The 25,490-nt window shown below is 46.2% G+C and overlaps 1 protein-coding gene across 4 annotated transcripts; it reads right to left on the bottom strand.

Annotated features, from left to right (window-relative positions):
- Nucleotides 1-47: 47 nt before the first annotated feature.
- On the bottom strand, nucleotides 48-24,065 carry LOC117056669 (membrane progestin receptor gamma-B-like). Of its 4 annotated transcripts, none has more exons than XM_033167239.1 (9): nucleotides 23,810-24,065; nucleotides 11,485-11,660; nucleotides 8,155-8,282; nucleotides 6,573-6,778; nucleotides 5,767-5,893; nucleotides 4,232-4,276; nucleotides 2,757-2,853; nucleotides 1,941-2,082; nucleotides 48-964 (listed from the first exon to the last, which is right to left on the bottom strand). In XM_033167239.1, exons 2-9 carry the CDS (start codon nucleotides 11,542-11,544, stop codon nucleotides 729-731), a joined length of 1,041 nt encoding a protein of 346 aa, XP_033023130.1. In that variant the 5' UTR covers nucleotides 11,545-11,660; nucleotides 23,810-24,065; the 3' UTR covers nucleotides 48-728. The 4 variants fall into 4 exon arrangements, with proteins under 4 accessions (XP_033023130.1, XP_033023131.1, XP_033023132.1 ...); XM_033167240.1 differs by lacking the exon at nucleotides 23,810-24,065 and adding an exon at nucleotides 17,563-17,574; XM_033167241.1 differs by lacking the exon at nucleotides 23,810-24,065 and adding an exon at nucleotides 13,447-13,734.
- Between the last annotated feature and the right edge of the window lie 1,425 nt (nucleotides 24,066-25,490).

Below are 25,490 nucleotides of genomic sequence, written 5' to 3'. Positions count from 1 at the left end.
GTCTGTACTAGCTTGGTAAAGGATGCTTTAAAATAAAGACCAAAATATTTGGGTGCAAGTTGAATCTACCTTTCAAAAAGGCATTTATTCAACAATAACTTTGTTTACTGTTACCAAAAAGTGCTTGTGTGATACCCCAGCAGAGGCTATTTACAAAAATATAAACTTCTTTATATAATTTCAAGGAAACCTCATATTATTTCATAACAAGTTTCTGAATTAGAAAGGTATGTACATTAGTATTTTGTGATAGATATGTTACATGTGCTTGGCATTTCAAATAAAGCATAAAGGCATGGAATTATGTTAAAAGGCCACTGTGGCTGCTTTGGCATGAAAGGTGGCCAACATTTCTATGTTACCAATGCAAACTGGCACATCAAGTTAAATTGCAATCACTATTAAAAAATAATATGGCACAAACTTAAGTGGTTGAAGTTAGAGTTCTCACAGAGTCCTCAGAATTGCAGCCTGGTATTCTAAATGGTCAATCAGGATCAACAAATGAAAAGCTAGATCCCAAATTGGTTAAGTCCTCCAGCTCAAGCTGTAGAAAAACCACAGTACAAAATCATACTCATAATAAAAAAGAATCATTTAAGTCACTTCTCAAATAATATTCACCAAGCCTCATTTGAAGTACCGTAGTTTCTAATTTGTGTTGTACTGCTACTGTTAACTGCAATATACCATAATTTCATTTCGTTTCATTTTGATTTCAACAGGCGTTAGTCCTTGTGCTTGCTTCCTTTCCTGCAGAATTTTGGCATGGAATAGAGCGTTGTTGAGAAAGCAGCAATGATGATCAGATTAACAACGATGGCAGCTGCAAGGGACCCAAAGGTTTGAGAGAAGGATGGAGCCAGCAGCCACTCACGGCGGTTGGCCATGTCAACCAGAAGGGCTTCCATTTGGAAGTGGGTCCCAATGATACCACAGATGTGGAAGAGCTGGTGACTGTGCCCTGTGAGAGATCAAAAGAATACAACACTCAGTATTTCCGTAGGGGGAGCACAACCCCCCCCCCTGCAGTAAAATCAACAAGGAGTCTTATGCTTCTTTGAGGTTTATTATGGAATAAGCTTTTGTGGGCTACTACAGCTACTTCATCAGATGCATGCAGTGTTATTGTGAATTGCAGCAGACCCTCCAAGTATCCCTATTTTCCAGGGATACCCCCAATTTACAGAAGTCGTCCTGGTTTCTTATTTGATCCCGGAATGTCCCGTTTTTCCTTAGGATGTCCCTATTTTCAATGGAGAAATGTTGGAGGGTATGGCCTTATCTGACCCCCAAACCTTCTGAAGGCAGCCTTGTATAGGGGAGTTGTTTAAATGTTTAATGTTTTATCATGTTGTTATATATGTTGGAAGCCACCCAGAGTGGCTGGGGCAACCCAAAAAGATGTGTGGGGTATAAATAATATCATTATGGAATGTGACATCCCTATTTTCATCAGAGAAATGTTGGAGGGTATGACTTATTCCTGTGACTGCAATTTGTTTTAACAGTTGTTATTACTGAATTTTAAATTGTTGTAACATGCCCTACTGCTGAAGGGCAGATAATAGATTTAGATTTAATAATGCATTGTGTTGCTGCTGGTGGTTGTTCTGTAATAATTAGTATTATACAAAGTGTCTTGCTGCCCAGCTCTGGGGTTTTGCACTTTACCATGGATGGGAGATTATAAATCAAGCATCCTAATGACTCTGAAGTGGTTCCTTTGTTTCTCTGAATCCAGAACAAGTTGCCCTCCTCCAACAGGGCAGCTCTCAATTCCTTGCATCTGTTATTCCCTTTCTCAGGTGGAACAGCTTTATGTTATCAGTTGCCAATATCTGCTGAAATCCACCAAAATTCTGATGCTGTGCAACCCACCCACCCCGTTCATTTCAGAAGGGCCTGCAAGGAGGAGAGCAGCCCCTTGTTGTTCTCACCAATGTAGTCAAAGAGTCCAGGGGCCAGCCGCTCCGGCAGGTGTGTCGTAAAAAGGAAACAGGTGAGCCAGGCAAATACAGTGTGCTTGAGGTGGATTGGAATAACGCTTTCTGTGCAACTTCTTGCAGCGCATAAGTACAGCTGTGGCATAGAAAGGAAAGCATTTAGATGCCTAAGAAATCGGGGAGGGAATACATAGAAGATAGCCTTCCTCAACCTGGTTTCCTCCAGGCTTTTTAGACTACAGCTCTCTTCAGTCCCTCCCATTACAGCCATAAGGTGCAAGGGCTGATGGGAATTATAGCCCAAAACACCTGGAGAACACTCCTTGTTTAGCCCAATTATAGCCAGCTCCTTGTTTAGCCCAATTATAGCCAGCATGGTACCCTCCTTCCAGACACTGTAGGAAAGTCGAGAAATTCCAGCATAATCACAAATCTGTATTTGTCTACTCACAATGTAAACCCCACTGAATTTAATAGGAATTGGGGCACAGCAGCTTATTGTGGATTTAGTGCTGACTGTTCATGCATGGAAGTCGTTTTCAGCACCCACATAATGTTCTCTCTGAAAGGTAACCCCATATTTTTATTCTTTTAATCTGGATTTACTGTTTCTGTATGTGTGCTTCTTAACTCGTTTTCTTATCAGATTCTCCATGGAAAGGACAAATTCAGATTAAATGGGAAATAATGAGGAAGCCCCCTTATTCCCAGGAAAGCGTGGCAGCCTAGAACACCTATACAGCAGCCATGCATTATGTTATGAATAAAACACAGCAGACTGAGGGAAACTGTTCTTAAAGCCATACATACCCTGTAGAAGAGAGGGATGCTGTCGAACATGTAAGGATGAGCAAAGGCGAATGTGCGAATTGTTTTGCTGAACTTTGGCTGCTCCATTTCATTGAACCTGAATAAATTTTCAAAACATATATGTGAACGAGCAGAGTGCACAAGTCTGGTTTGCAGAACACAGAGTGTGTAAGGCATGGTGGGTGGGGTCTTGGCTTTGTCTCCCATTCTTATCTAAGCTTTCCACATCCTCACATGACACAGAGGGAATTTCTGCAATTTACTTATACTTAGATGTGTATCCCATCAAGACCTGCATGCTTTGGGGCCAGAATGGCATTACCTTGGCACCAAAATGCTAAAGCTATGCAAACATTGCCTAGGCACAGACCAATCCACACTGTGCACAGCCCCAATGACCTTTTCCCCGCTCAGGTGGTTAGGAAGCCTTAGTTCAACTCAACTGATTCAAGCTTATAAAGAAGGGAACAATCAAAGCACAAGAGGCCAAAGAAAATACTTGGAACTCAAATAAATAATTTTAATTATTGGTGGGCGCGGTTGGTTGTTTTCATTTTACACTGAGCTCTTACAGATGACCCATTTGTTAAGCCGTCACCCCGATTTCTTTTGTATAAAATTTGTGTGGAGCCGGTTATACAACAACACTGTTAGTCTAATGTTCAAATTCTGATCTGATTGCACGGGAGTTATATGATCTTGCCGTTATACCACACTTTCTAGTGTGGTCTCCTGTCACTTTTCTTAGAAAAAAAAAATTATGGTTGTTTTTTTAAAAAAAGAAAAAGTGGGTTTATTGTGCAAGAACCCTACATCCACTTCAGCTGTGCAATTTTGGCATATCATGGAACCTGTGAGCAGTTTCCCAACTGATGAATTGCCCAAACATGTTACATTACAGGATGTATCCAAACCACCCTGCACTGAGGGTGGTCCAAAAGTCAAGTAGCATAAGAAAAATCCTCACTTCACTGATCTCTATAATCCAAGCTTGGACATTGCTTTATGAAGCCTGAATTTTGAACCATCAATCCAAGGCCTCTTCATCCTGATTTAGGTCATCTGTTTGGCAGAATGCATGGAAAACACGGGACAGAGCGTCACCAGCAGGATGTGGGCAAAGAAAGTGGAAATTGAAGTGAAAACTACATGCCAAGCGGATGCAGCAAAGCCAGCTGACCATTGGACCAAAAGGAAGCCTTCAAAAATGTATAATCAACTTTTAATTTTCCGTTTGCACCTTTAAGCAGCTGCTGATATTAGCTATCCCCACCACCACTATGATCACTGATTAGGCACCTGGGTTAGTACTGGAAGAAGACTGATTTGTTCCCAATTCAGAGTCCATATTGACATGGGTGACATATTGACTATTGGCCACCAAGTGTCGTCAATTAGGTGGAATCACTGTTTTGGTTGTCAGTGTCTCCTGCCTGCTTTCCAATCTACACCTCAATTGAGAGGGCCCATATTACCTTTCTATGCCGCCACTGTTATAATGGAAATAGGGAAGGCCGAGCCTGTTGGTTACATACAGTAAGTTTGCATGAGAAAAATGCAGAAATAAATACTTGGACATGCTTGTATAAATGGCATGTATCTTATTGCCAGTCTAGCCTAACTCAGTGCTTTGAATAAGAACATAAAGAGAGTCTGCCGGATCCAGACAATGACCCACCTTGTCCAGCATCCTGTTCTCACAGTGGCCAACCAGATGCCCCAGTGGGAAGCCCAGAGGCAGGATCTGAGCACAAGAGCCCTCTCCCCTCCTGCGGTTTCCAGCAACTGGTATTCAGAAGCATTGCTGCCTCCAACTGTGGAGGCATAGTTATTGTAGCTAATAGCCATCAACAGCTTTCTCCTTGATGAACAAAGGAGCAACTCCTATAGGCTCAGGTCCCTTTGCCCCCCCCTAAAATATTTGAGGGGACCAGGCCCTCAAAAAGTTGATGAACACTGCCATTCAAATGGGGTGTATGCACCATGTCATGTGATCAATTATGCAGGTGGGGCTTACCCCCCCCCATATTTTATCCAAGTTGGCACCCCATGCATGAATGGGTCTAATCCCTTTTTAATCCCTCGGCCAGTAAAGCGAGATGAGCGCCGCAACCCCAGAGTCGTCCGTGACTGGACCTAATGGTCAGGGGTCCCTTTACCTTTAGTTGGCTTTAATGTTCTGATTATGCAGACAATGTCCACAAGTATTGACTTTTTTCTTTAAAAAGAGGTACACCCCCCTCATTAAAATATTAGAATTGGAGAGTTGCAAGGGACTCAAAGCATCATCTATTCTGTTCCAACCACTTGCAAATCTGCCTTATCACTTTGAAAATGAGTATATATCAGTGCTTCTCCCTGATCCAATCTTAACAAAGCATCACCCGACTCAGTATGCTCACCACCTCTGACAGGCCAAGATCTCCCTCCCTCCCTCCCTGTGTTTGAATGCTACTTCATCACCCTCAACAGGGTGCATCAGAGATGTGGTGGGCACACTAGACGATGTGGGGAGAGGCTTATTGTCATTCCCCTGACATGTATGAGGTGGATCAGGGAGAGGAAGCATCAAGTCCAGCCCAGAGTGTTGAATTTATTCAGGTACCATCCTCCCTCACTACTCGCATATCATAAAATCCCTTGAGGTGGGGGCCCTATATTTATTTCCTTGTGTTACTCAGGAAATCACCCATCTACATAAGGGATAGCCAACATGACACTTCCAGATGTTGTTAGTCTCCAACTCCCTTCAGCTCCAGCCTGTCAGGGATGGTGGGAGGCCAATGCCATCTGGGGGGCGCCAGGTTGGCAAAGGTTGCTGGCTGGGGCTGATTGGAATTGCGGTCTGATATTGACAGTGCTATTGAAATAGAAAACAATAAAAAATGGGGTGGGGGTGGGGCTGCTTTCTAGTGTAATTGACTCAGTTCCAGAATAAATATTATTCTCCCCAACCCAGGATGGCACATTCCGAACTGCATTCCCATCGCAGAGAGGAAGCCGTCAATACCTGGAATAGCAGGAGAGGCTTGTGCCCACAACTGTGTTGAGCACAGCAGTGGAGACGTAGTAATGGTGGAATGTGCTGCCAATCCATTCTTCGGGGAAAACGTAGGCAGAATAAGCAATGGCAGAGCCTAAAGGGATAAAGCAGACCCCACAACTCTATCAGACAACCTGCATTTCCACAGACACCTCACCGCTTCCCCCCAATGCTAAACTTGTGTGGCGCATGACAATCATTTTCTAACCAAAATGGACCACACAAACTAAAAAGTCCCAGGTTCAATTCCTGGCAGCCTTTCTAGGAGGAGACCCCAGCCTGAAACCTTAGAGAGCTGCTGCCAGTCAGTGTAGACAGTCCCGAGCTAGATGGACTAAGGGCTTGCCCTCATTTCCTCTTGTCCCGCTGCTTTCCTCCAGGAAAAACCACTCTTTAGAGCTCAATTGAAGCAAATAGCAATTTGGGTTTTCTCCAGATTGAAGTTTGCTCTGACTTAGCACCGAAAAATGGCTTTTCACTGGGGAAGGAGCGGGGCAAAGAGGAAACCAATTGGCCCCGTGCTTTCTAAGTGTGGACAAGCCCGAATTGCTTTGACTCCTTACAAGGTTGCTTCCTCTGTTCCTATGATGCACAGGCAACCACATTCCCTGCAGCACTCGGAGCCATAGCTGCGGTGCCCTCTGCGGGGAACGACACATTCTCTTTGCGGCAAAATGCTGCGGTTTGCTCATTAGGAAAAATGCATTAATCTTCCTGCTGCAAAAGGAACACACCTCAAGTCAAGGCTCTGATACATTGGATAGCACTCTCACCTAAGCTGTACAGGGCTAGGGCACCGTAATCAAAGAAGTAGCAGATGTGCCTGGCCCTGCTGGACATGGTGCTGAACGTGTGAGCGATGCTGGATGTCAGCGGGTAGATGCAGCAGGTGACCATGTAAGCCAGAAAGGGCCAGGTGTATGAGTCCCTCCAGACATCCAAGGTGTAGATTAAGGCAGAAAGCTTCCATAGGAAGTACCTGGAAGGCAGAAAAGCCAATTAACTAGTGGCAGCAGTCTTGCAGCTTACCTTAAGAAGATAAGAAGAGTCCGCTGGCTCAGGCCAATGGCCCATCTAGTCCAGCACCCTGTTCTCCCAATGGTCACCCAGATGCCCGTGGGAAACCAGCAGGCAGGATCTGAGCACAAGAGCCCTCTCCCCTCCTGCAGTTACCAGCAACTGGCATTCAGAAGCATCGCTGCCAACTACTGTGGTGGCAAAGCATAGCCATCATGGCTAGCAGCTTCAATAGCTCTCCTCTGTGATTTTGTCCAATCCTCTTTTAAAGGCATCTAGGTTTGTGGCCATCATTGCCTCCAGTGGGAGAGAGTTCCATAGTTTAATTCTGTGCTGCATGGGGACAACCTTTCTTTTTTTCCTCTGCCTGAATCTTCCTACATTCAGCTTCATAGGGCGTCCACAAGTTCTGGTGCTATGAAAGAGAGAAAACAACTTTTCTCTATGCACTTTGTCCAAAATTAGGAGGTTTCTTCATCCAGTGGCCCAGAGAGATGCCACTGCGGGTATCTTTCTAAGAGCTCATCCACATGGGCATATGTTGTGGGGGGGGGCAGGCTTCATGTTGTGAGGGGCGGAACCTTAGTTATTTAACTAACTGATTTGTATTGATTTACTTGATGGGGGCGGGGCACAGCTGCATTCTGTCCTGCATTTCTAGACACAGGTCCAAGATTTCCAAATCTGTGTCCGAGCAGGGTTTTTTTTCTTCCGCTGCCTTCCCCAGGAAAACCCATCTTTTGGCACTGAATGCAGCAAAGTTCATTGGGTCTCCAATTCAGCAGTAAAACATGGGGTCTCTAGGGGAAAGTGGCGAGGGGGGTGGGAACCACGCTCAGACACTGACCTGGAAATCACAGACCTGTGCCTAGCACGGCACAAAAGGAAGTGTGGATGAGTCCTAAGAAATGATAGCTACCTCCAAATATCTTCAGGGCTGTCCTATGGCAGATGGAGCAAGCTTGTTTTCTGCTGCTCCAGAGGGGAGGACCCAAAGCAATGGATTACAATTACAAGAGAATCCAACTACACATTCAGAACTTTCTGACAGTAAGAGCTGTTTGACAGTGGAACAGAGCTCCTTAGAAGGTGGTGGTTTGTTTTTAAAACAGTGGTTAGAGGCCCATCTGTCAGGGATTCTTTAAGCTGTGATTCCAGCACTGCAGGGGGTTGATGAACCTCAGGGTCCCTTCCAACTCTACAATCCTTTGATTCTATGAGTTTATGAAATGGTACACAGCCTTAAATCAAAAGCCCACAGCTCCTTTGAGGCCATTGTCAAGGAACGCAGCTCCTCCTTTTATTATATTTCAGTTGCACCGACTGATCATCACATACCAGGCAGGCAGAAAATGCGTCCAAATATTCACAGTTTCATTTGTCATTTGGAAAAGGCTGACGATGCAATCTGTTGCGGAACTTCTCGGGTGACGGTACCCAAAAAGAATGCCCTTCTCTCGGAAAACCTGCAGGTGGACAGCCAACAAATTGGAGATGAACCAAATTTGCTACAACTTGCATAGTTCACAGCCAACCTCGATAGTCCTAAGTGGGAGAGGAGGGCTAGGGAGCTCCAGCAACAACGACAGGACTGCAGGAGATTAATTTTGAAACTTTCATGGTTTCTTGAAGACTGGTTAAAAGCTTTCAAAGAACATAAACTAGGACTGAAACCAGTGCCCTGGATGCAGAGCGAACAGGGCAGTGTAGATCAGTGGTTCCCAAACTCCGCCCCCCTTCTATAAACTGTATTCCTACCCTTCTCCACAAAAAGCATTCTTCAGAATAGTGGTTTGCATAACCCTTCAAAGAAGATAACAACACAATAAAAGTCAAAACAGTAACAATTAATTGCAATTTTTTTCCAAAACTCAGTTAAAACTATTTAATGTCAACAAAATAAACTTGATCCAGTCATACCAGCTTTTTGAAATCTGATTGTCATTTACACCTCCAGTGCCTCCCTGTCGCCCCCTTGCCTCTTAGCACAACCCCCCCCCCCCCCGAATCCTAGCATCTGCTAGGGAGTGGTACCCACCCTCTTTGGGAACCACCGATGTAAAGAGCCTAGAAAATGCAGGCCAGATGTTTCAAGCTTGCTGCTGTGTTTTTGCTTTGGAAATGTCCACCAGATGTCTCCACCACCACAATTATGAACACAACTTCTAATAAAAGTTCTTTCTGTTTGCTGGACTCAGTGATCACTCATTAAGACTTTAGTTTTATTCAGAAGTAAGTGTTGTAGATTTGGGGAGGGGGGCACTTAATCCCTGAGAGGGATTCCTTTAGTTCTGTTGAAGAAAACTCAGCGTCAGAAAACTCAGAGTCACCTGGCACATGAAAAGGCTGGCATGTTCGCAGCATAAAATTTTGTGGGCCGCATGCAGCTGGGTGGCATTTGCTGGGCTCACATTTTTCAATAGCAATCTACTCATTTGTACTTCCTGAACCAAAATGCAGCTTTCCTCCGAAGTCTCAAGCTATCCAAATGTTGCAATGCAGCCCAGAAGCCATTAAAATATTTTAAACAGTAAGTATTAGAGGAAAAGTGCTTACAAAAAATGTGTACATTAAGTGAAAATGACTTTGAAAAAAATGCATTGGATCAGGGGAAATACATGCAAAAATCTGCACCATTTTCCACATGGGCTTTAAAAAGACAAGTTTGCCAACTTGTGAGGGCAGAGAGACTTTCTGTTCCTCATCAGGCAATGGCGTTCCCCCTGCCGTGCCCCACCTAGCCTTTCCCAGACTATGATTTTAAGAGCGGTGGCGGCGGCGGCAGCAGCAGCAACTGGGAACAGTTCAGGGGTATTTCAAATAAAATAGTTTTATAAGTTGTGCTTAATTTGATCCTTTTACATGGTTTTGTATGTTTTGTGGTATTTTATGCATTGTGACTTTTATTGATTATAGATTGGAAATTCTTTACTGTGGTTGAACTGTTTAATTATTATATGCTGTTGTTTAATTTTACTGTTTACTATTAGATTCCGGTGGATTGTTGAATGTTGCTTGGTTTGATATAAGTTGTTTATTTTAAAGTTATAGTGACTTTTATGTTGGAACAGATTGTTACTAGTAATGTTTGATGTTTTATTATGTTTTTATGTTTTGGAAGCCACCCAGAGTGGCTTGGGCAACTCAGCCAGATGGGCAGGGTATAAATGAATTATATCATCATCATCATCATTTCAAAAATGGGATAATATCAACTTAAAATTGAAAAGGACAGGTGTGTCCATTCCTCTGCAGACCCTACTTTCAGTTACGAAGGAGCCACCCAGGTCTGTAGGCATGCCGTGTGCCCTCATGAGACCCTCAGAAGAAGAAAGGCGTTGTTTAGAAAGCCACGCCAAATGCAAATCTGAGTGGCAGCTAGTACTCTGCAGAACAGAAATGGAGAATACAGAATTCAGTCTGTATAGGTGTGACCCTCTCCTGCCTAGCAGCCACCGATGAATAAGCAAAGCAAGTTCAATAGGCTAGCTAAACCAACACCTCAAGAGGTCTTTTCTGTCACAAGCAAGCCGCTCCCAGGATTAGCTGGGACCTAAGGCCTACAATGCCAACTTTGCTTCATGCTGGAACTTGCTTGGGTGGACTGCGGTGACTTTCATGTCTTCCTCCAAATGTCCTGGGAGGTTGAAATTCTTCCAAGAGTTACCGCTGTCAGATGAAGCTCACTCGAATACTAGAGATGCTAAGAGCATCCTCCAGCACACCTGGGGGCAGCAGACCGGTTGGGGAGGTGGAGGGAGGCAGGGAGCAAATATACACCTGCCCTCCAACAGAGGGGGATGGCCAGGGGGCTTAGAAAGGACAGCCTGGGGATGGGGCCTGCTACCACTCCTCTCCAGCACCTGTCGCAGTTGCCTTACTTTGCCCCATGGTTGGGGCACCTCTGCCTCTGCTACTGCTGTGCTGGTCGCCTCCTCCAAGCCCCACCTGGGAGCTTTGCCCTCTTTAAAGAAGATGGTGCAGCAGGGAAGAGAATTGGGACCATCCTGGTTTCATGCCATGCGGCCAGTCAAGATGAAAATTTAAGCTGCCGCCCCCATATTTAGAGCACATCCCCATCTTCAAGTATCCTGGGAACTGTAGTTCACCCCTCACAAAGCTGCAATCCCCAGCACTCCTAGCAGATTACAGTTCCCAGAATTCCTGGAAGGGTGGGAAGAATATGCTCTAAATAAAACCAATAAAATAGACAACTCTCTGGCTTTTAGAAGACATCTGAAGGCAGTGGCTGGGGCAACCCAGTCAGATGGGTGGCATATAAATAAAATGGTGGTTGTTGTTTCATTTGCATCCCACCTTTCCTCCAAGCAGCTCGAAGCTGCACACATAGTTCTTCCCCTTGTCGTTTAATCTCCACAACAACCCTGTGATGTAGGCGGCTTGGGCAACACGGTCAAACAGGCAGGGTACAAATAATAACATTAGAATTATTATTTATCACAGTCAATTCTAATAAAAAACCATCATAATAATAATTAGACTGGCAGTGATTGGCCCGAGGTCACATCCAGCAAACTTCAGGGTTGAGTGAGGGGTTTCGAACCCTGGTCTCCCAGGTCCTAGTCACACTATTATGCCACACTGCCTTACCCAGGGTGGCATCTGCCTTGCACGAGACCCATTTTGCAAAGACCCCCCTTTACTCACTTTGGGAACCTGGTCAGTGTTGAGCAGCCGGGGAAGCTTCAGACTCAGGATGGTGTTCATGGTCACGAGCTGATCTGGGCAGAGAGTTTTCCTGTGGGAAGAACCTTCCCGCCTGAGAGACAGGCAGGTTGGATTAAGTCTTCATCGGCGCCTCCGTTCAGACTTGCCACGGGTACCTGGGGGCGTTTTTTAAGGAAAGAGACAGTGCACAAGGGTTGCTATGGGAATGAAAATGATCCAGAGATGGGCCTCAGCAAGTGTACAGGAACCCATGAGGGTTAGGATTGGTACCCCCCCCAAAAAAAGTCACTGCCCCAGGCAGAAAACTCAAGTGGCAGCAGCTCCACTACAGAAGAAGAAGAAGAAGAAGAAGAAGAAGAAGAAGAAGAAGAAGAAGAAGAAGAAGAAGAAGAAGAAGAATTTGGATTTGATATCCCGCTTTATCACTCCCCGAAGGAGTCTCAAAGCTTCTAACATTCTCCTTTCCCTTCCTCCCCCCACAACAAACACTCTGTGAGGTGAGTGGGGCTGAGAGACTTCAGAGACAACCCAAGGTCACCCAGCAGCTGCATGCGGAGGAGCGGAGACGTGAACCCGGTTCACCAGATTACAAGTCCACTGCTCTTAACCACTACACCATGCTGGCTCTCTTAAGGAGGGGGTTCAAGCTACTGGGTAGCTCTCCCCAACCAGCACATTGCAATGTGTACCAAACCCGATCTGCCGCAGCCCCAGAGGCTCCCAGAGAATTTCTAGACTCCATATTTTGACCCTCTGCAAACATGGCAGCTTCTCCTCCGGCTTAGATTTAGGGAGTGGAGCTCCATGAACACTCACAGTCTGAAGGCATGGCTTTACACAGAAGGAAAGATACAAACACATGCTCTCATGTAACAGAATTCCGTTTGTATATACCTGTACAATATTTTAAAAATGAATCTCAAGTCAACCTATGTAACAGAATCCAGTTACAGACATGGCCTATAGCGTACCAAGTCCAGAGTTAGGTCAGGTCACAGCAAATTATTATATTATCTCAGAAGAGTTGTTGCCAGTTCTGTGTGGTTCTTAGAGACCTGCACTGGTAGCCGATTCAGTTTGCGGAACTGGCACTTTTATGGGTGCCACCTAATACCCATTTCCACATCTGTAAGAACTTTATCTTGTAGTGTGGCGTCACCTACAGTTTGGAACTCCCTGCCTATTGATGTCAGGACTTCACTGTATAGCCCCTCCAAAATGAGGCGTTTGGGATTGTGAGAGCCTGAGAATCCCGAGTCCTTATTTACAAAGGAAAACAATAAAACCACCCTTTCTCAAACCAATCTTTCTTCACTTCTCACCACTCACCTATGTTGCAGGAGGCGTTCAGATGGGGCTATATATCCTGACATTACTGAGCCAGGCCTCATTAGAGACATAAATACGTGCCCTCAGTCACAGTGCAGATGTCGGAGAATTCCGACAAAAATAGAAAAGGGAGCTGGAGCTACATAATTTCGCTGCAGCAGACAGACTAACGTAGTTTGTTTTTTGGTAGAAGATGAACTGCAGCAGAATGGAAGCAGCGCCGGGTACACATAATGCAGAAACAATCAAATCAAAATAGCCAGTGCAAAATGCGTTTCCCACCCATCTCTCCTTAGATTGATTTTTAGAGAAGAGCCAGAAAAACTCTGTAAAAAAGGCTATTCAGAATGAGGGCGGGAAGAACTGCCCTTGCTCTGTGCTGGCTTTGTGGCATTTCATTGCCAACAGGATTCCTGATTGGCTGGGATCATCTCAAGAGGAAGCCCATTTTTAAAGAGGAAAATGACATTAAAGCTGTATGTTGAAGGCTGGATGGTGACTCCCAAGAACTAGCTGTAAAAAGCATGCGGAAAATATTCCCCCTCCCCGTCTCTTCTTCTTGACTGCCCAAAATTTACATAAGTGCAAACCTAGCTCAGCCATCTTACCTACCCTGAATTTCTGTAGCACATGAGCTTCAATTTGCTGTAGAAATAGATTCCTCTTGTTCTAGCTCACTGCCTGGCAAGCTACTACCCCAGGATGCTAAGGAGCAGTACGAGTCGCTCTTCTCAATCACATACAGTGACCAAAACGCAGCCTGGATGAGCCCTTGCAGTCTGCATTGAACTCTCCCTAGGCAATGAGAAATTCCTTGCAGAAGCGGACTATTTAAAAAGGGAGGTGTTGATTCACTGCAGAAAGAATCCACAAAATGCATAACTTGGCCGCACCTTTTCTCAGCCTCTTTTATTTCTTTTAACCCACTTCCTTCCTCTTCTCCCGCCCCCATTTTCTATAATGGCTGCCTGCACCCATTTACCCCACCTCTCTTCTTGTAAGTGTGGCCAGTCAAGAATTTCCTGAGTAGCCTGAGCCTGAGCAGATGCCACTATTTTGGCAGCCAAGTTCAAGGTGCATCTCAATCCCACCTCAGGCCAGGAAAGTAGGTCAGCATTAATATTAATTTCATTTAACAATCGCTGACTTAAAAAAAAAAACCAACCACCTCAAAGCAATTGCATGATAAGAGCATGTTCTATTCATTTTATTACAGTAATACCTTGGTTTTTGAACAGCTTAGTTCTCAAAAGTTTTGGCTCCCGAATGCCGCAAACCTGGAAGTGGCTGCTCCAGTTTGCAAACTATTTTGGGAAGCCAAACATCCAACGGGGCTTCTGTGGCTTCCGATTGGCTGCAGTAGCTTCCTGCAGCCAATCAGAAGCTGTGCTTTGGCTTCCGGACGTTTTGGAAGTCGAACGGACTTCCGGAACGGATTCCGTTCGACTTTCAAGGTACAACTGTATTTCGTGCAAGTTATATACCGCTTGATTGTAACATAAAGAAAAGAGAAATAAATCCTGAAAGTGGTTTACGAAAAAGACACAATAAAATTATCGCTAAGAAATTGAAGAGTTTCAAAGAGTTAAACTAAAAACAGATTAAAACTCACATCGACTTTCTAAACATCTGGGTCGGCTTGTCTGAACAAAGGCGTTTTTAGCAGGACAGTGAAGGCACTAACCTGATATCAACAGGCAGGGAGTTCCAAAGTGTAGGTGCTGCAGCAAATACTAAGTTCTTACAAATGCAGAACAGGTATTATATAGCACATGTAACAGAGCTAGTTCCACTAGTGGTCAAGTGGGTGTAAGGTGATCTCATAGGTAAACTGGTCCAAAGTTGTCAAGCAACACCTTGAATTTGGACTGTTGAAATGATTTTATATACAGAGAGAGGGTTTTCTTTATTTAAAAAATCCACTTAAATGGTGCAAAAAGGACAGTAAAAATGGACCCTGTTGGATATACGCCAGGAGGGAGCCCCAAAGGGTAAGGAGCCACCATAGACAAGGCTTCCAGTGAGATAGTCCCTGTTAAGAGACTCTCTTCTGCAGAGCGAAGCGATCACATGGATATACAAGCATCCCCCCACTTATGTGGGGATTGCGTTCTGGACCCCCCCCCCCCACATAAGTGGAAATCGCGTAAGTGGAGAGCGCCCTCTCTGCCAATCTCTCTCCAATTCGTAACCAAAAATACTGTATCCAAAAATATCCATAACTAGAATGAGAGCTGTGGTGCTGGCAGGAGGCTGGAGGATGCATGGGAAAGCAGACAATGCTGCTCCGCTACCCCAGACATCAGCTATTAGGCGGGGAGGCTGAGCAGCCTAAACAAAGCTCCGCTGCACCTCAGGTCTCTTCAGGGCTTCCTCCGCCCTCACTGATGTCCTCTTCAGGCTCTGGGAAGGGTCTCCTTGCAAGCCATGAGGACGCTCCAGCTCTTCTCCTGCCATTCCCAGGTTTGAATTAAATTATCTATCTATTTCCCGGTGTCCTGCATATACACGGTCCCACATAAATCGATCGCACATAAGGGGGTGGGGTGCCTGTATAAGGAGTGAGACAATCTTCCTACCACATAGACAGGAGACTGCAACAGAAATGTGGCAGCACCTGGGCTTTGGAACTCCCTGCCTATTGATATCAGGGAGTTGCCTTCACTGTCCTCTCTTCAATAACTGCTAAAAGCGGTCTTGTTTAGCCCACACAACGTTTTCAGCCTATTGTTATTTTAACTTTCTGAAAGTTTTAAATCCTTAATGTTAATTTTTATTGTGGATACTGTCTTGCTTTATCTTTTTCTCTCTCTTTTAGTTTGCTTTTTTAAACAATCCAGCGATGTATAAATTTCATGAAATAAATTAACTCCTTTCCTGGCTTAACTCCTTTCCTGGCCAGGCAACAGAGGTCTAGAGAAAAGCCACCACTGCTCCTTAAATTAACTGCCCCATCCAAACTCTGGCAAAAGTCTGACTCTGTGCACCGCGATGGGCTCCTGTCCCCTTCCCCGCTAAATTTCAGGAGCTGCTACCTGGCACAGCCACATACCTTCCCTGCTGCGTTTGGCAAGAGACATCCCTGCAGGTCATTGTGTTCGTGTTTGGCTTGGGACCGTGCAGGTGCCCCCTCCCGGCTTATCTCAACATGCCAGCGTACGCCCTGTATCCAAGAGAGTGTGTGAATCTTGCAAAACACACAGCAACACAAAGCCCCACCCGACTGCTTAAGCACACCGCCTTCCCCACCCCTTCTAGATGCTAAATATTTCCGCCACGACGTTCAGGGCACAGGATCAATTGCCTGCCTGCCTTCCCTGCAAGGATAAAGCAAGGGTTCAGGCATCCATCCCCCACACCCAAAGGAGAATGTTATGCACCTGCAAGAAGGTTCAACACTCTGGGTAAATAATGGAGATGTTAATGAGTAACTTTTTACGACTTCCCCCATGTGGCACCAAAGATGAGATTGTTCAAGCGGAGAACCAGCCTTGGACCAAACCCTGCTGTGCACACCCTCAAAGGGAGCCTTCCCCAACCTGGTGCCCTTCCAGATGTTCTGGACTCCCATCAGCTCCAGCAAGGACAGCTGCACTCCCACCAACACCAAACAACATCCAACATCCAACAGCTGTGCCAAGGTGGGGAGGGCTGCTCAAAATGGTTCGCAAAGCAGGGGGGGAAACAGTCACAATCTCACACGACTCCCTGTGATTCCAAAGAGGCTGGTGCAGAAGAACATCATCTAGGCTGACTGCTGGTAGGGATTTGAGTCAGTTTGCATTTAAAGGCAAAGTTCCCCAATTTGCAAAACGATATCAGAATAGAAACCCCACACTCCTTCAAAATTCACGGCTCTCCAAATTTTGCAGCACAGTTCTCCCTATATATGCAACCATATACTTGCTTGAGTAAAGCATGCATAAAGATGCATATAATGGGGGGGACAGAGGAATGCATTATACTGAGGAGGAATTTCTTTGCAAAAATGTGCTTTTCAGAGGGTTGGACTAAATGACCCACGGGGTCCCAGTATACCTGAAGGAGTGTCTTCACCCCCATCATTCAGTCTGGACACTGAGGTCCAGGTCCAAGGGCCTTTTGGCGGTTCCCTCACTGTGAGAAGTGAGATTGCAGGGAACCAGGCAGAGGGCCTTCTCGGTAGTGGTGCCTGCCCTGTGGAACGCCCTCCCATCAGATGTCAAGGAAATAAACAACCATCTGACTTTTAGAAGACGCCTGAAGGCAGTCCTGTTTAGGGAAGTTCTTAATGTTTGATGTTTTATCACTTTCTTATTATTATTATTATTAATATTCTGCTGGGAGCCACCCAGAGTGGCTGGGGAAACCCAGCCAGATGGGCAGGGTATAAATAATAAATTATTATTATTATCATTATTATTCCAACTCTACATTTCTACAGTCTGTGATTTTATGGGATATATAAATAAGGCTGACAATTATAGGTAACATCCTTACCACCCTCACAGGGGTGGGGGTGGACTAGATGCACCTTTGAGTCCCTTCCAGTTCCACAATTTTATGAGGAAAAAACAACATCGTGGCATTTTAAGCTGGGAACATGTACACAGCCTTACTCTACCCCCCCCTCAATTAAACACAGTCAGAAACAAGAATGTTTCTGAGGCCTGCCTGAAAGGTAGCAAGGAGCAGCCCATCGAGGCCACTGCCAGGCACCTGCCTAAATCCACCAGGTTAACATCTTACTTGACGATGCTGCAAATCCAGCTCTGCAAATCAAGCAGCCCCTTGGATCTTCTCTTGAGTTATGCTGCAAGCCGCCAGATGGGCTCCCGAACGCCGCTGAAAACACTGCGCTCCTAAGGCGATCTGAGTCGCTCTTGGCAAGGCTCCCTGAGATGCTCCCCTCCAGCAGCAGCAGTTTGCAGAGAGTCTGGTTAAGGAGTTTAAACATTGATGGTTGCAAATGCCTCATTGAGTGGCAGGAGAGAGGAAGGGCAGGGAGGAAAGAAAGAAACCAGGAAGAGCTCTGGGGCAACTTCCCAGGGCGCGGCTGCTTTGAGGTGGTTCAAGGACAGTACTATGTATACCTCGCGGCCTGCTGCTGTCATTGCCAGGGTTAAGCCCCTCGAGGTAAAGCTGCCCACTCCGGTTTCTCAGTTTTTGCAATCTCAAGCTGAGTTCTCCCCTTTCCACACCAGTCTGTGAATTTTTCTTAAGCCCTCTTGTAAATGCGCCAGCATTTCCCTATGACTGTCTCCTAATCTCCACATTTTGGCAAAGCAATTTCCCTACATCTATTGCATTCAGGTATGCTATCTTGAGGTATGCATTCAGGTATGCTGGACCATAAAGAAGGCTGATCGCCAAAGAATTGATGCTTTTGAATTATGGTGCTAGAGGAGACTCTTGAGAGTCCCATGGACTGCAAGAAGATCTTAAAGACATCAGCCCTGAGTGTTCACTGGAAGGACAGATCCTGAAGTTGAGGCTCCAGTACTTTGGCCACCTCATGAGAAGAGAAGACTACCGGTACCTAGAAAAGACCCTGATGTTGGGAAAGATGGAGGGCACAAGGAGAAGGGGACGACAGAGGATGAGATGGTTGGATAGTGTTCTCAAAGCGACTAGCATGAGTTTGGCCAAACTGCAGGAGGCAGTGAAAGATGGGCGTGCCTGGCATGCTCTGGTCCATGGGGTCACGAAGAGTCGGACACGACTGAACGACTGAACAACAACAACAATGCTATCTTTATGATATATATACATTCCCCCCTCAGATATTTTATTGTTTTCACTTATTTATACAAGAAGCAAAGATCAATATTCAACAATCCTGCCCGCCCGCCAGCGGAAGTACCAAATGTCTATTTAATGACATTTCACTTTTAATGCCATTTTGGCTTTTGTACAAAGATGTCATCCCATAATCTGCCATGTGTTCTTGGAGGCCTATCACCATTTTCCACTGATGCTGCCCACATAGAATACATGCATTTTTATGGACACATTGTCCTTGGAGATACACTGTTCTGCTCACATGGCTTGGCTGGAAAACCGCATTGCAAAATTCGGAGAAGTGTGAATTTCTTCCTCCATCCACGCTCAGATGCAAAAAAACAAACCTGGTGCCTTCCAGATGTTTTGAACTGCAGCTCCATCAGCTGACTGGGATTGATAGCGTTGCAAATCCAAAACATCTGGAGGGCGCCTGTTTGGAGAAGGCCGCTTTATGGAGACATACTTTCCCAGCCAGCTTGCGTTGCTCAGAACTGCTGCCCCTTCCGCCAAGTTACACAGCCAAACCCCATTTTCACAATGCAGGTTTTCATAATGCAGGTTATTTTGCAATGTCGCCTCTCTCGGGGATATTATTCAACAGGCAGAAGAAGCCAGGAAAACAACAGGCCAGAGATAAGTTGCTCTCGGCTGCCCCATAAACAGTTTGTTCCTTCCTGGATTAACCAAGTCTTAGTAGACCCAGAGGATTCTGGTTGCATCAGAACTTTCTGCCAGTCAATTGCAAGAGTTTGCAAAACCTTAAAAAGCGTCCTTTCCTAGGTTTGACCTTAAGTGATTTCCCCAATAAACTGTCAATCATAGTATCATAGAATTGTGGAGCTCAGAGGGACCCAAAGGGTTATCGTCCAGACGCCCCAGGAATTGCAAGGATTACAGAAGAACAGATCAGTTCTATCAAGAATGGCATCCTATGGTAATTCCTGCAGACTGGATCTGGTGCGGACTGGCCAGCCAGCAGCAGCCTTACCAGATAATGTTTGGGGTGCAGTAAAAACATGGGTATCTCTTGTTGGGGAAAAGGAATGTACTTTTTGTGTATTGTGCCTTTCCTCCAACATGGTATACATAGGTCTCTTCCTCCCCATTTGATCCTCACAACAGCCCTGTGAGGTAGGGGAGGCTGAGATGCAGTGACTGGCTGCCAAGGTCACCAAGGGAGCTTCATGGCCAAGTGGGGGATTTGAACCCAGGTCTCCAAGCTCCTAGTCTTCATTTAATCCCCACAACAACCCTCTGAGGTAGGTTTGCCTGATAGTAGGTGACTGCCCCAAGATCACCTAGTGAGAATCATGGCTGGGTGGGGATTTGAACATGAGTCTCCCAGGTCCTAGTCTGGTGCTCTAACCACTATACCACCAGCAGCTCTTTTTGGAGAGAGCGAGCTATTTTACCCTAGTTTTCCCATTGGAACCCAAGAGCAAATGCCTATGTATTGTGCCAGAACGATGGCTTTGCCCCTGACCCCTTTTACATGATTTGGGGGGAAGGGGCATGGCTCAACAGAACAGGATCTGCTTCTCTGGCCCAAGGCCCCTCTGGAAGGGGCTGCGGCCCAGCGGTTAGAGCACCTGCTTTTGCTTGCAGAAGGTCCCAGGCACCATTCCCCATGGCATCTCCAGGTAAGGCTGGGAATGTCCCCAATCTGAAATCCTGGACAGCCGCTGCCAGTCAGTGCAGACAATACTGAGCTAGATGGGCCAAAGGTCTAACTCAATATATGGAAGCTTCATATGTCCCTATGAGATTTCATTGTTTGAAGCGGATTCACCCCAGCTGGATCGAGACACATCAAAGAAGCATTTCAGTTAAACGCATTGTAAATTCATACAGGGAAATCCAGTTGGGAAAGACGGCACTCCACATCGCCCTCTGGTGTCACGGTGTTATATCGCTTATACAACGCATATGAAACACTTTTTCTTTACCAATCTAACTGAGTCCTAAGTGCAGCTTTCCCCAGAAACAGGGGAGAGATGGCATTACACCAAATATTCCCACTTGGTTCCTGCGTTGCAGTGGGTTGGAATAGATGACCCCCAGGGTCCCCTCCAACTCTACAATTCTGTGATTCTATGACCACTTTGATCAGCACAACTTGCACTGCTACTGGTGTACCCTAAATACCCATTCCACATTTCTAAGGACTTGATCTTTTAAAGTGGTGGAACTTTGGAACTCCTTGCCTATTGATATCAGGCAGACACCTTCAACTGGACTCTTTTTTGGCTCCTGCTAAAAATGTTTTGTTTAGTTCAGTCTGTCCAGATATTTAGAAAGTCGAGGAGAGTTTTAATCTGTTTTTAGTCTATTGTTATTTTAACTTTACGAAAGTCCTCCTCTTCGGAATTAAGGAGCAACTTGGAAGCCACAGAGGCACACACACCGCCCGCCCCCCGACCAGCCTTCAGATACTGCAGCAACTAGTCCAGCTGGTCTAAGCAAGTGGAAATTTACAGATGCTGCGAAAAGGCAGCTCAATATTTATTTTTTTAACCATTCCGCAAGTTGCAAAACAAGAACAGCACGAAATTAACATGCAGTGAAAACAAGATGGACAGCCCAATTAAAGCACAGCAGACTGAAACTCCCCCCCCCCAAAGGCTACTTTTGCTCCTGTCCTCTTTGCCCAGGCAACACCAATGATAAGCATGCCAAAGGAATGAGGAATTGCATTTCCACTAGCCAGAGATAGCGAGCCTCAGGCTGGAACCCTCAGCCTCTGTTCTGGACACCCAAGGGACTCGGGGCTGGTTCACACCTTCATGCTCGTCCCTTTAGGACTGTCTGCTTAGGGTGACTCAGGATGTGATTTAAGAATCCACCGCTACCAAGAACATTCTCAGGCTCAACAGAGGCATTCAGTGGAGTCAGTTCACACACTTAGGGTCGAGCCATCATCAAACAGTGGCCTGCATGTCTAAACCTGCCCTTATCACCACTGCAGGGGGTTGGGCTAGATGACCCTTGGGACCCTTCCGCCTCCACAATTCAATGATTCTAAGGTGACTCGCAGCAGGGTTTTGAGAGACTCTGGAGCAGCCTTCACCAACCTGGTACCCTGTGGATGTTTAGGACTGCAATTCCCATCAGCCCCCCACAAATTGTAGTCCGAAACAGGGCACCAGGTGAGGGACAGCTGTGCTGGATGCTAAGGTGCCTTTCCTTTTCATTCTGCTCTGTCTCTTTTTTCTTGTCTGCTGTTGCTGACCCTCTTTCTCCTCCCCCCCCCAAACAGTCTGCCACACGCTCTTTCCTGTTTCGCCTCTCTTGTCCTTGATTATTTATACAGAACCAACAACAACATGCCTGCCACTTTAAAAGATACCGGAGCACAGGTCTCTGCTCCCAAGGAGCTTACAGTCTCAAATCTGGCTTGGTGGTGGACGCAGAGCACAGCCATCATGGCTAGAAGCCATTAATAGCCCTTTGGCTCTATGAATTTGTCCAGTTCTCTTTTAATGCCATTTAGGCTGCCTCCAGTGGGAGAGAGTTTCATAGTTTCACTATCCGTTGCATGAAGAAGTCCTTCCTTTTATCTGCCCTGAATCTTCCAACACTCAGCTTCCTGTGATGTCTGCGAGTCCTAGCGTTAGGAGAGAGGGAGGGAAACTTTTCTGCCTCCGCTTTCTCAGTACAGTATCATGCATTATGTTAAAAACTTCTATCATGTCGCCTCTAAATTTAAAAAAAACCCAAACGCTGCAACCTTTCTTTACTGGGGAGTCGCTCCCTCCCCTCGATTATTTTGGTTGCCCTTTTCTGAACCTTTCCCAACTCTGCAATATCCTTTTTTCAGCTGAGGCAACTGGTATGCCAATTGTGGTTGCGCCATAGATTTGTATAACTGCAGTATGATACAGGCTAGCCCCAGTTTACAGAAGCGTTCTTCCTGTAATATTATTATTATTATTATTATTATTATTATTATTATTATTATTATTAGTAATATACCGCCCTCCATCATAAGATCTCAGGATGGTTCACAGAATAAAATACAGGATGAAACAAGTAAATAATTAAAACAAAACAGCAAAACAATAACTCTCCCCTTCCCACAGACACATTCAAAAGGCTGTAGAATATTAATCGACCAAAGGCTGGTTGAAGAGAAACATTTTTGCCTGGCACCTAAAGTATGGTGTTATAGATTGGGGGGGGGTCCCCCCTAAACCCTAGGAATGAATAAATGCTAGGATTTTTGATTAAGTAGGATACTGATTAAAACACAAAGACAGGGGATTCCTGGGCTGGCTTATGCAAACCAGCCTAGCCAAGCTAGGGCCCTTAAGGGAACAACAGAGGCCCATTGAGGCAATGCAAGAGAACTTCCCCCCTGCCCTGGAGAGACGCAGCCTGAAGGTTCCCTGCGCTGCTGCCTCTGGACTCCCTCCATGCAGACTTAAGTTGTAAATAGGTGAACAAACCCTATTTCTTAAAGGACAACAGTCTCCAAAGGGACACGGACCCTGTGCATGTGCCTGGGACCCCACCATTTGGCGCAAAGAGGGGCAGGCACCCAACTTTTGTATCAATATAATGAAGGCACCAGGTGAATCGTCAGTATAGCAGAAGAGGAGAACAGGTGCCTTCGACATGTGTGTAGACCGAATCAGGAACTTCAGCAGGTGTGGTATATATGGGTGTTGTCAGAGAGCAGCACAGCAGGGGCAAGACCCGGATCTTACACCCTGGGCCCCATGTCTCCTACCCCTTTTTATAAACTGGGCAGACTGCAAAACATTGGTGACCCCAGTCACCGACTCACCACTTTTCCCGGAAGCATCTGTACATATATATTCACATTCCTGGATCTGTGCTCTGAGTTCTTTAAGCACTGCCTCAGGGGTGCCAACTTGAATAAAATATTGGGCGAGGGGGGCAGCCCTGCATAAATGATCACAGGACACAGTGTATGCGCACCATTTGAATGGCAATGCCCATCAACTTTGGAGGAGGCTGCCCCCCTCAAATATTTTATTGGGGTGTGGGAAGGAGCCTCAATCCCAAGGAGCTTCCAGTGTAGTATCTGCTGGTGGGGGGGGGAGGCAACAGCAGACTACCCCTTCCTCCTCACCGCTGAATCTGGTGACCCTAAGTAGACCCCTACCGAACCCCCACAAATCTAGGGTTAGGAGGAACGAGATTGGGAGGTCATAATCCCAGTTTAGAAATTTAAGAGTCCAGTACTCACCTCTGCCAGCCAAGCTCTGTCAAAGGCATGGAGAGAGTGGCGGTGCTGCTTCTGTTGTTGCTGCTACTGGTGCTGCTCCTTCTCTGGCTTCCAGCTTCAGAGGGATGCTCTCCTGGGATGGAAAGGAAAGTCAGTCTCAGTCCCCACCTCTTAGCCTAGACAGAGGAGGGAGGCTTGACAGCAGCTGGGCCATCTCCACAGGTTGAAGAATGCGACCAGTTCTTTCCAGAAGCCACTCCTTTCTTCTGGTTGCATTTGCAATTAAAGGAAAGAGACAGCCTTTTGGGGTTTCCCCACCCCAAATGCTCCTAAAGTTAAAGAGTCCCCAGGCCAGCAAATTAGCCAAAGCTTGCAGCGGTAGGACTTGCATTCAGGGCGTAAACAAGCAAAAGCAAGTCTTTCCAGTTCAGAGCTGAAAACCAGCTGGTTTGGCCTCACAAGAAGTGGGGAGATGGGATGCCTCACGCTAAGCTGCAAAAGCACAGAGCTTGCTCCTGGTTATGGTTGTTGTTTTTTAAAAAAATAAAGTCAGAGCTACCTAAAACTAGTATTTCAAGGATCCTCCCACCTCACTCGCCACAAACAGAAACTGGGGCATTAATCCAACCATGTCTTCGCAGGAGCAAGTCCTGTTGAACTGAATGAGGCTTACTCCCAAGTAAGTGGGCTTAGGATAGCAGCAGAACTCTTTACATCTGAGATGGGAAAGCTCAGGAATGGGAACTGACTATGGCCCTCCAAACCTCTTTACCTGGCCCCCGGGGCTCTTCCCAGGGCACACCCAGGCCTTTTCGCACTCATGCCTCTGCTCTGCCTGAACTGAAGATGGAGAGTTGTGTATGCACTGGAAGCCTCTGACTTTTTAGCTGAACAAAGTTCTGAGTCGCACCTCCTGCTTCTGGCTCCAGACATCACTGGAGTGTGGCCTTCAGTAGGCTGCTCAGGCTGGAAAATATCTCCCCCCCCAACCCCCCACCCTTGCATATGATGCCAGAAATCACTGCTCACCTCACAACAGTATCCAGCTGCAAAGGGAGTCCTTTGCTGTTGCTGCTACTGTTGCTGCACCCCAAAGAGTGGTGTAGAAAAGAGAATCTGGACAGACCCCCCCCCTCTCCCTGACCCATCAGAGGCAGATTTAGGGGAGCGCAACCAGTGGATTTCGGCATCAATGTCGGCCCTTGTGGAAAGATAGCTGCCCAGGGAGAAGTGATCAAGATTTTCCAACGATACACAAGTTGGATTTGTGGCGCTGCAGAGGGGTCGTTTTGGGCTTGTTGGTGCAGCACTTTTTAAAGCAGATGTTGGATGGCCATCTGTGTCAGGGATTCTTGAGCTGTGTTTCCTGCTTTGCCAAGGGGGTTGTACTAGATGACCCTTGGTGTTCCTTCCAACTCTACAATTCCACGATTCTATTAGAATTTGAGAGTGGTAATTGCTTCTGGGGAAACATGGCTAGGGAGGCATCAGCTGCGGTGGGTGGGTGGAAGTCTCTATCCATTTGAGATCCCAGCCATCCACTTTGGAGAAATCCAAGGGTAGATATTTCTCTCCCCTCTGCATCTCCCTTCAGATCCCTCCTCCTACGCCAAAGCAAGGGATCAGGTGCTGCCAATTACAGGCTGTCTTCCTGGTCCGTCTCCTGGCAAGCCAGCCACTTTGTTCGTCTAAGCCCCTGTGG

Source organism: Lacerta agilis, chromosome 13, assembly GCF_009819535.1.
Source record: "Lacerta agilis isolate rLacAgi1 chromosome 13, rLacAgi1.pri, whole genome shotgun sequence".
NCBI classification, from domain to species: Eukaryota; Metazoa; Chordata; class Lepidosauria; order Squamata; family Lacertidae; genus Lacerta; species Lacerta agilis.
This window is presented reverse-complemented; position numbering and strand designations above follow the sequence as displayed.